The following is a 12,126-nucleotide window of genomic DNA, read 5'->3' on the forward strand; positions in this document are numbered from 1 at the left end:
CGCCCAAGATCGAATACTGCTCTCCCATATGGGCCATGGCAGCACCTACACATCTCTCCAGACTTGATTCTCTTCTCAATTTCTTCATCGCTATAGTCCGTTTTCGTGTTTCTGCACTTCGAATATTATCTAAGAAGGAGCTCTTGCAACATCTTAATATTCAGACTACTGAAATACGCAGAATTATCTCTGACCTGAAATATCTACATAAAATAGTTAAAGGAAACTTAAGATCGGAAATATTACTTCAGGAACTATCGTTACGTGTCACTTCCCGCATCACCCGGAATACCCACCTATTCCATCTTGCCCGTCCTAGGTTGGCTGTTATACAGAGGTCTCTTTTTTATAGAATACCAAACTGTTATAATCAAGTAACAACTGATGTAGACATTTTTTTCGAGCTACCCAGTGTTTGAAAGAGCAATTAAACGAGCTTCGACGGAAGTTCTACTCTTACACTCTTTTTTCTATGTTGTTGTTATTGTTTTTTTTTCTTTCTTTTGTTAGCATGTCCCTGTGTAAAATGGCAAAGTTATGCTGTATCTGGGAATTTGTTCAATAAATAAATTATGAATTTTTAAGTTCCATTTCTATTTACACTAAAAAGTAGTGTAATTGTATAGTATTGGGGAAAAATTTGATGATATACGGAAGAAATGAGTTCACAGTGCTGTTCAGGTACTAAAGAAAGTACCAAACTCAATTTTTTTCAGGGCAATAAAAAATTTGTACAAACCGTAAAAGTAAGTTGATGTGATTTATGTGAAAGCATAAAGTGAATTGTTGGTAACATAGATAACAACGTGCCCTGCGGTGCACTAACGCGCCTGCACTCCCTTACGCTCGCTCGGCAATGCTGTCTGAATTTAATTTTGGTAACATAATTTGATGTATGAAACCAGAAAAAACCGCATCGAAATAGAATATCGCATAAACTACCTGCAAGATCTGGCCTCCAAAGCTAAACAATAGCCAAAAGTAACAAAGTAATAATTTACAAATGATGAAAAACATCCATTTTGTAAAGTGATGTAGAATTGTGTAGAAATAAAGATAAACTACTATTAATAAACCCGTTAGTAATAGACGTCGGTCTGTCTCCTCTTCTGACTCGAATTTCTTAAGAAGTACACGCACTTCTTTTACATGATAATTAACGCAAGGAATTTCGAGAAACGGGCAGGAAGAAAGGTCGTGTGTGGCAATGTTACATGGACAATTATAAAGATGGGAAGGTACCTTGCAAATATTGTGAACATGCATATTTATGCGCAAATGTTGACAAAATGTTGGGACATATGTTTTCTGGCAGTTACCCAACCTAATTTGTTTATAACATTTAAAAATTTAATGTTTATATTATTAGTAGTGGAGCTAAGTTTCGAATATCCACTTATATATAAATTTAAACGGTTTAGCTGTTTGAAAGTATATGGACTTGCTATAACATTTTTCCCAGATATTTAATTTCATAGAACATGTAAATAAATAACTATTTATGCTTGCTCTCTAAATATAATAAAATATAAATAAAATAACATAACATCGTTCAGGATATACATTTTAAAGACACCTCTGGGGACAATAGTAATAATGTACTGTGATGTAAAAACGTATTTAAGTACAATAAACTAGTAACACAATTCAATTCTCTTTGTGATTGTACATGAATTCCCGGAAAATTCCCATCTTCGGGAATCTTCCCAGGAAACATCCCAGAAAAATATCTTCCCTGGAATTTACCCATCACTAAGTAGTATTTATAGGAGGACTGCCCAAGTCAACTCCGTTGACTAAATCCCTTAGCACACTCTTGGCATCTGAGGGTTTTCTCCAATATATATTAACATGTGTGTAGCTAAATGGGAATGTTGACTAAAGTTCTACCTCCACAACTCCCATGTGTGAAGTTTTTCACCTGTATGCATTAACATGTATTTAGCGAAATATGCATTTTGAATAAATATGTTCCTATACTCTCGGCATGTGTAAGATTTGCACCTGTATGTGCAAACATAACTGTAGCTAAATTTGAACTTAGACTAAGTCCTTTATCACACTCTTGCCATTGTGAGTTTCTTCACCTGTATGTATATCACGAGTGTAGCTGAAACGAAACGTGGACTAAATTTTGCCCGAACTTTTCACAAGTGTAAAGTTTTTCACCTGTATGCATTAACTTCTGTTTAGCTAAATATGCACGTTGAGTGAATTCTTCTTACACTCTTGGCATGTGTGAGGTTTTTCAGATGTATATACAAAGACATGTGTAACTAAATTTGAAAGTCGACTAAAACCATCAACACTCTTGCCATTTGTGAGGCTTTTCACTCGTATGTATTAACATGTGTGTAGGTACTTCCGAACGCCAACCATCTACACACACGTGGCATGTCTTTTTTTTTTTTTTATCTGAATGTATGATCATTAGGGTGGCCAAATTTGTACGTTTATTGAATTCCTTCCAAACTCAAGATATGTATGAGTTTCTGCACCAGTATGTATTAACATATGACTAGTCAAAATTGCATTTCCAAAAACTACCTTGATACTTTTTAGGTAAGTATAATATTGAACATTTTCATGTGTTAACGTGTGTGTCTTGCTAAATGGAATTGAGTAAATCTTTTGTTAAACTCCTTCAAAGCATGAGATTTTTCATCTGAATGAGAAAATGTTTCCCTTTGTCTAATAAATATACACGTTCCAGTGGAGAGAGTGTTTAGGAAACCTGCAAACAAATACAAACTCAAACAAAAATAAACTCACGTATATATGATTATTAAATATGACCTTAATATGGTTGTTGTTAAAGCTCTTTGCACTGTTCTCAGACTTTCATATTCAACCTATATGGGAATTTTGTAGAAATCCATTTTTATTATTACTAAATCATCAGATATATCATTCTAAAATATAAAATTTGCTATTTCCTTTATACAGAATTTTTTTGTTTCTCTTATTGCATCAATAAAAACTCATTTCTGATTACTTACATGTCAAAATAACAGAAAAGTCAAGGACTTTAGCAAGGTGATTCAAATTATTGTCTTTTTTTTTGAAGAGTAAGATAGGAATTAAATTGTTGTCCTATAATTAGGGAGATCAGTGATCTTACCTTACAACCAGAATGGTATTTCAAAATTGCAAAATATGCTCTGACATGCCAACAAAGAATGAAGGTTGTGTGATAAAATTCCGTTGTCAGACGGTAGAGCTACGCGTAAACTTAAAAAATTAATGCAAACATTAACTAGTCTCTATATCTAGACCATAAAAAGCTTTAAGCTATTCTCAAATTCAGTTTTGTTTTTAATATCTGCATGCTAAGAAGCAATATACCGCTTGTTTCAAATAACTCCTTCTGGAGTACGTTGGGCCGCATCCAGGATATCTGAAAAAGCGTTTCTTTCTCCTAGAGGAGCTTTTTATATCTTACTCAATAATCATTTATATGCGGAAGAAAGATGGAATCCCGTCCTTAGCAATTAGCTCATATAAGTTAAAACTGGGAATCGGAAAGATATAATAACTGGGGTTCGAATCTTTATGACCTAAAAACTTGCCATAAGAATGGCAAACTAACACTTGAAATATGACCGGAAACATCTCAAAGTTATCCAATTTTTACTGAAAATTTAGTTAAATTTTATTTTCAACATATATTTCTAAGAATAGTAATTACCTAAGGTGTTTGCGAAGTTATTCTGGCGTGAATCAAAATCTGTAAGCTCTGAAACAAAGAACAAATCATAATGCTACCCTATGAGCCACAAGGTGAATGAAGGTCTCTTCATTCTTAGTTATGACAAATATCTATCTGAGCAAAAATGAAACTGGTCTAGACTGGTATCAAAAATAAACTTTTATATCAGTTCAAGCCCTTATGTGACCTAGAGCTATAATATGATTCAAACATGTATATATGTGAAAATTAAAAACGACATTTTTATGTTTACAAGAGTCAAAAACTTATTTATTTATAATTAGAGATATAAAAGAATAACAGGATGAAAATGAGAATTCACAGAAACCTGAGGCTTAATGGAAACCTTTACTTATAATTTCTATCTCGACTTGTGACTATTTTTACAACAAAATGTTCAGCCGACGTTCTAGCGAGCAGACTCACAAACTATTGCACGATTACTTCAACCTCACTGTTTATTGACAAGTTTCTCAGACAATTTAGTCTGTCCTCTTTCATAGAGCACTGAAGATGTGCTTTACTTATCTTCGTAAAATGCTATCTGACATCCACTCATGTGACAGACATTTCACTTTTGTAAAGGTGGAAATCGCTTGTCACTGGACGTAAACTTCATTTCCATACTGTGTAACGAAGGTTTTCTGGAAAAATATTTACGTCATAAACGCACATATGGATGACCATATGAGAAGCATGGATTGTCTCCTTACGTCCAAAAACATATTATGGACGTCCGCAATGTCCATTATTGATCCACTGACCCTCCAAAAAACTGAAATGCAATGGACATCCCATGCAGAGGTATTAAGGTCTATATCAACGTCCTGTTGATATAGACTTAATGTCCTGTTAATATAAAGTATACTTACATTTTGGACCATATCTGGACGTATCACGAACTTGTCTCTACTGTGTAAGTTGGGTTTTGCCAGATTTGATCTTCCGATAAAATTTTTCTTACACTCATGCCAGATGGGTGTTCTCTAATCTGCATGTATTAATATCCCTTCAGGAGTTAGATTTTCCCTAAATTTCTATCCACAGTCCTTGCATATCATTTGTTTTCTCACCTACGTGTGAAAATGACTCTTCGCGCGGTGAAGATTTTCACGTGTGTGTATTATGTGTATCCAACTGTAAAGCTTTACCAAATCCCTACAGAGTTTCAGTATGTTCGATACTTTTAACGTATATGTAGCAGAGTGGGGACACTCAAGTATGAACTTCTACAAAATCCCATTCACAAACCGTTGGCATGTGTAAGTTCTTTCACCTTCATGTATGATCATATGTTTAGAAACTTTAACGTTCGCTGAATCCATTTGAAGAGTCACTGTAAATATGAATTTTCTCATCTGTATGTTTTAATGTGTCCAGCTAAACTTGAACGTAGACTAAATCTCTTCCCGTACTCTCGGCATGTGCGAGATTTTCATGTGTACCCATTGCCATGTGTCTTGCCAAATTTAAACGGCATATGAAATCCAATAGGCATGTGAGATATTGTTCCATTATGTATTATGATATACCTAGGAAAAATTAAACGTTCACTAAATTTCTTCTCACACACTTGAATGTGTAAGTTTTTTTTTATTTCTGCGTATTATCTTTTATTGAATCCCTTAAGACACTTGAGGTTTACATCTCTATGTATTAACATTTGTATATTCAAATACAAATATCAACTGAACTTTTTATCACACCGTCAGCAGATATGTTTTTCACTTGATCGTAATATGTGTAAAGTCAAGATTGAATCCCTTTCCACAGTCCAGACGTGTGTGAGGTACTTCAGCAGCATGTAATAACATATCTACCTGAATTTGAACTTTGCATGAATACCCTCTACACATAATATCTTCATGTGTAAGTCTTTTAGATTGTGACTAGGATACTTCTAGCTAAATATGAATATTTGATGAATCTGTTCCAAATTCTTGGCATGCGTCAAGATTTTCAACTTCATGTACGAACATACGTGCAGCTACATTTGAACTCCCACTAAATCGTTTTTCACACTCTTGACATGTTTGGGATTGTCGCTTTAATGTACGAGCATGTGTTTAGCTAAATGTGCACGTTAACAAAACTTTTGTACACGTTTGTCATGTGTGACATTTTTTAGGTATACGTACAAAGATATGTATAGCTAAACATGAACTTCGAATAAATCCGTTTCCACACTGTTGGCATGAATAAGCCTTTAAACTTCTATGTGCAAACATACGTGAGGCTAAATTTTGACTAAATCCCTTCCACACTCTTGACATCTATGGGGCTCCCTCCTGTATGTTTCAGCAGGTGTGTAGCTAAATAGGAACGTCGACTAAATTTCTTCTTGCACACTTCACATGTGTAAGGTTTTATACCTTTATGTACAAACATATGTGTAAATAATGTTGAACGTTGACTAAATCCCATCCCACAGTCTTGGCATTTGTGAGGTTTTTCACCTGTATGTATTAGCATGTGTCTAGCTAAATCGCAACGTCGACTAAATCCCTTTCCACACTCTATGCATTTGTGAGGCCTTTCACTTGTATGATTTAGCAGGTGTGTAGCTATATAGGAACGTCGACTAAATTTCTTCCCGCACACTTCACAAGTGTAAGGTCTTGCACCTGTATGTGCAAACATATGTGTAACCAATGTTGAACTTTGCCTAAATTCTTTACCACACTCTTGGCATTTGTGAGGCCTTATTCCTGTATGTATTAACATGTGTGTAGCTAACTCGGAACGTCGACCAAATTTCTTTCCGCACACTTCACATGTGTGAATTTTTTCACCTGTATGCATTACCATGTGTCCAGCTAAACTGGAACGTTGAGTAAATCCCTGTCCACACTCTAAGCATTTGTGAGGCTTTTCACCTGTATGTATTAACATGTGCTTACCTAAACCGTAAGGTCGACTAAATCCCTTCCCACACTCCTGGCATTTATGAGGCATTTCACCTGTATGTCTTAACAAATGTGTAACTAAATCGGAACGTCGCCCAAATTTCTTTCCGCACAATTCACATGTGTAAGGTTTTTCACCTGTATGTATTACCATGTGTTCGGCTAAACTGAAACGTTGACTAAATTCCTGGCCACACTCTAAGCATTTGTGAGGCTTTTCACCTGTATGTATTAACATGTGCTTAGCTAAATCGGAAGGTCGACTAAATCCCTTTCCACACTCTTGGCATTTGTGAGGCTTTTCACCTATATGTATTAACATGTGTCTAGCTAAATCGGAAGGTCGAGTACTTTTGTTTCCACATACTTCACATGTGTAAGGTTTTATACCTTTATGTACAAACATATGTGTAAATAAAGTTGAACGTTGACTAAATCCCATCCCACACTCTTCGCATTTGTGTGGCTTTTCACCTGTATGTATTAACATGTGTCTAGCTAAATTGGAACGTCGACTAAATTTTTTCCGGCACACTTGGCATGTTTGGTTTCTTTTATTTGAATGTATGATCATGTGTGTGGCTAAATTTGTACGTTTATTGAATCCCTTCGCACACTCTTGGTATTTGTGAGATTCTTCACCAGTATGTATTAACCTCTGACTAGTCGAAGTTGAATATCCGCAAAATACCTTTTTACTATTTAGATAAGTATAATATTGAGCACTTTCATGTGTTAAAGTATGTCTTCCTAAATGGGATTGAGTAAATCCTTTGTTAAACTCCTTGAAAGACTGAGGTTCCTCGTCTGAATGAGAAATTGTTTGCTTTTGTCTAATAAACATACACGGTTCAGTGCAGAGAGTATGTTCATGAAACATGAAAAAAAAAAAAAAAAAAATGAGTAAAGAAGGAAGTGAAAATAGAGATACATATACCAAACCCCAAACAAATACAGAAGCTTGCTTGAAAAATACAATAAAGAGAAATATTGCATGGTACATGTGAGTAGGGATGGGACTTGAGTATTTACCCACTGGGTAGGTAAATAAAAATTAGGTAAATACCCGGTAAATACCGAAATTATATTTTCCTACCCAAAAAATGGGTATTTATTACAAACTGCAAGATACATAATAAGAAGATGTAGTGGGTTCTAAAATAACACTTGAAGTGAACATGGTACAAAAGAAAGGAGAACCCTTGAAGAAGACAATAACATGACACTTTTTCCGTGTGTGAGATAGGTGGAGACATCAGTGGTGATTATGCCATATATTCATTCCATATATCCGATGAAACTGATGAATAATCTTGGTAGAAATGTCACGTCATAACGAGATAATGTTTTGCTCTTAAGTGTATAGCTAAAACATTTCGAGAACGCTGCTATTTCTTGAATGTTCTGTAATTCATTTGTTTTTTTATTAGCTTTATGATAGAAATGCCGAGGATGATGATGCTGACAAATGAGATGTTAGAAGCCAGAGTGAAGTAACGGCATTTTGCCGAATTCTAAATTAATGCATGAAATCATTTGCATTAGGCGTATGAATCTGATGCCATCCAATCAGAAACTAATTAAAGAAACTGACGTAATCTTCATGAGAAGCCCATTTTCCAATGGTATTTTATCTCTCTTGTTTCCAAGAATGCTAATTTCATGCAAACATGAAAATACAATTATTTCATTTTGGCTTAAGATTGCTCAATTTTTATAACATTTTGATGCGTAGCTAGCAAGTGAGTGTAAATGTGAAAGTCCCCACTCATACTCATACTCCTACTGTTTTATTTGTAGTTATTAAAGCATGCATAATATAACAGAAAATATATATTTCAAAACATGTCAACTTTAATATCTTGTCGCAAATAGTCATTTGAGAAATGTAAATTAAAAGAAAGACACTTATTCGCGTTCCATGTTCTATTTTAGTTTCTTTATTTACAGGAAAAATAACTGTGGTCTTTTTCAGGGTCAACAGTTTTTAAAAAATAAGTTCTCTAGAGAAACGTACTTGTTTTGTGTTACGATTATCAAAACAGGAACGACCACGTAACTTATTTATATTATGGAAAATAATAAATTTACTGACTTTTGACATTTGTTTTAGTTTCCACTGGATCTACTGTTACTTTTTAATTACTTTTAAGTACTACGAAAGAACGCCTGTCTCAAATATAGGGTTCAAAAGGAAAATACCCGTATATTTACCCAATTCGGGTAAATACCTGGGTATTTACCCAAAAAATATTTACCGGTAAATATCCCATCACTACATGTGAGGCGTTTGAAATTGATCATACGTTGATAAACTGACGTTTGATACTAGTGTTCTATTACATGACATCTAGTAAATATAAGGAAATGTGAACTACTGAGAGGTTTTAGTATCATTTTTATTCTCCATAGAAGAGATGTCCTTTCCTTTACTGTCTCAAATTGTATCTACATTTATATATCAGTTACCATATTTAATTGAAATACATACCAAGGTACAGATGTGTGGCGATAAAATTAAAATATAGTTATCTCTTGCCCTAAATTGAGGAAAGTTGAATTAATGGGTTTAATTAGACATTTTTCTTCCCTTGGTTTGCTTAGAGTTAGCAACAAGAGAAGGGAAATATGCAAACGATGAAGACAATTGATTTTATCACTGCGACGCAATATTATAGGAAGCTTACTTAGTGAAGATAATTGATAATACCCAAACAGGATACTTGATGTTGAACTATGACCGCAACAACTCAGTAACAGCAAATTTAGTTAGTACTTACGGATGCTTGGACGCGTGAGACTGCATCATGCGTCGAATATTTTACACGTGCACATGTGTCATCTGTATCCTACCCTGGGTGCTGGAGTTGGTGAGAACCAATGAGAAGGCAAAAAGAGCAATAGGTTTCTATATTTAGGAATCTGACGCAATTTCTGGTCTGATCACCACGAGATTTGGGTGTGACCCGATATCTTTAAAAGTCTGAGGATAACCAGCTCTCAATGATTCGAGAGACAGCCATGAGGTGTTACGCAGTGAGTGCGACGACCACCGGAGTAAGGACTCACTCAGCTTTACGAGAACTCAGAAAGGTACGTAAAAAAGATTCTTATTCTTTTGTATAGGGGGATGTCATATCAGATACAATTATGTTTTATCTCCCTACAATAAAGCTCTCACGATTAACCCTTATCCGGGCGACCGGGGCCTCCCAGGCCCAGTAGCTTTATTTTTCTAAAATTTCTCAATAACCATACATATTTATAAGACATAAATTAATGTATTCTTCTATCTTTCGTCGAAGTTAAAATCATGAACATATCGAGTTGGTAAAGCTAATGTTTTTTTTTTATTTGAAAATCTTTTTCCTGACGTAACCGGGCAGCCGGAGCCTAGGAGGCCCCGTATAACTTTAGTGAAATTCCTGTCAAAATTAGATCAAATTGTCACATAATTATATATGGAACACGTGACTATTGTAACCTTTAGTCGGAACAGTATGCGGCAACAGACATTGAATTTTGAGGGTTCTGCACTTAAAATATATACTGGGCCTCACAGGCCACGGTTGCCCGTTTACGTTACAAAAATGTCTTGCCGGATAAGGGTTAAGAATGACAGTCGTATAATTGCATTTCGCAGTCTATCCTCACAGAAACGTTGATAGTAAAATAACTATAGTGAATACTAAATAACTTCGAAAGTAATGAGATGTATGTTGCTTAATCAATCATGTAAATAAAATACAATCAATATTAACTAGAGCCTTTATTGAACCCCTAGACCTAAGTTTCCATTATTCCTAGTAACTTTTGGTGTTTACCAGTATTTTCTCTTGTGACAGCCGCTAAATATTAGCGTGAGCAGTTCTGCAAACATATGGGAAAAACGTACAAGATGAAACTAAAGAGCTGCCCCATCCTCACAAACCTCGTTGTTTTTATATGAGAAACAACTGATAATTGTCTCTCATGTGTGAAACAAAAATACGATTATACTTGTATCGAACATGGATCAAGAGTGTGCCTTGCAGGAAGATACTATTATTGTAAGAAATTGTCCACTTCTACAAATGCACCACATGAGGAGTTGATATATTCAAGTAAATATTTGTTCAGTACTCATGTAGCAGAAAGATAAGAAAATGGCTGGCTAACTTAAGTTTTCTACGAAAGTTTGAACAATTGCTCAGTATACTCATGCATAATCTACGAAGTTGTATCTACTCTGCTAATCAGACCAAGAGTATCAAGATTATTCTTACTTTCAACATTAACGGAAGACAACACGAGGCCAGGCATAGAAGACTGCAGAATACATCTGTTCGAAGGGGAATTAAAGACTGATGAAAAGAGTGAATTGGGGTCCCAGTGGCGATCCCCCAGAACATGTCAACCGAAGGGCTGGACGATGCTAGATATGTAAACAAAACAAGGATACAAAACCGCCATCCGATGTGCTGAATGTAAGCAGTTTACTTGCAAAACACGCCTCATAAATGTTCTTGCTAATTGCAAGGAAGAAAACTACGAAAAGACTTAAAAATTGTGAAACTCACAAATATAGTACAAAATGTAAGATTTTTAAAATAATTTGACAGATTATATAATTGACGCACTCAGAATCAGAAGTTGTTAAGTTTTAGAATAAATGTTGTTAAGTGCACGATAAATATCCTACAATACAGGTCTGAAACATTGTTAAATATAAAACGAATCAGATGGCGTTAAATCGTTCAAATAACATACCTGCCCTTGGGAAGGAAGTGTGACTTTCAGAAGAGAAGTTGTTAAGTCCATATTTGGGAGCAGATGTTGTTAAGTCAAATTCGTTGCGCGTCTGCTCTACGACCGGCGCTGCTGCTTTTCTGCCAGATGGCTTACTACAGAGTGAAAAGATGGCGGACGCCGACGAAGATACGAGTAACAATATCACAAGTCAATGTTTATCTGAAGATAATGCCTCCTAATATACCGCTTCTTGTAACTTCATTTATGTGAAGGAGTTAGGAGCTACATTTGGCAGCGACAGTGATAATGAGGGTACACCTTCCGCATCAGCTACAGATGTAGATCGAGCGAAATAAACTTATTCCATGTCTATTTCGACACCAGGGACTTCTGAACTGCATCTGTGTTTCGGCTGCATCTTGCTGGCTGCTATATTGTACGTCCATTTTCAGTGTATTTATTTATACTTCTCCATTCCAGGACACCATTCATGCCCACTGGCAAATATTTTGGGCATATTGAAAAAAAGAAGCGATCCAAAGATCAAGTCTTTTTCCCTTTCATATGGGTTAAACTGATGATACAAATTCTACGCAAAAACCCTATTGAGGTTGTATATGCAAAGAAGGTTTACGATGGGAGTTCAATTTGGACATTAACTCCATCGGAGTTGTAATTATTATCTGCAACAATTAGAACTGTGAATTCGACACTAATATCGATCGCTTTTACTTTAATATATATATATATATATATATATATATATATATATATATATAT

The 12,126-nt window shown here is 35.2% G+C and overlaps 1 protein-coding gene across 3 annotated transcripts in view; it reads right to left on the reverse strand.

Moving 5' to 3' along the window:
* Positions 1–1,512: 1,512 nt before the first annotated feature.
* Positions 1,513–12,126, reverse strand: part of LOC145673570 (uncharacterized) — a 44,975-nt gene continuing 34,361 nt past the window's right edge. For all 3 annotated transcript variants that reach the window (XM_081743410.1, XM_081743408.1, XM_081743407.1), the window contains one exon: positions 1,513–7,448. In XM_081743410.1, the coding sequence (XP_081599536.1) occupies positions 5,957–7,448 (1,492 nt within the window). In that variant the 3' untranslated portion in view covers positions 1,513–5,956. The remainder of the gene's footprint in view (positions 7,449–12,126) is intronic.

This window comes from Thermobia domestica, chromosome 16 (genome assembly GCF_964235325.1).
Source record: "Thermobia domestica chromosome 16, izTheDome1.hap1.1, whole genome shotgun sequence".
Classification (NCBI taxonomy): domain Eukaryota; kingdom Metazoa; phylum Arthropoda; class Insecta; order Zygentoma; family Lepismatidae; genus Thermobia; species Thermobia domestica.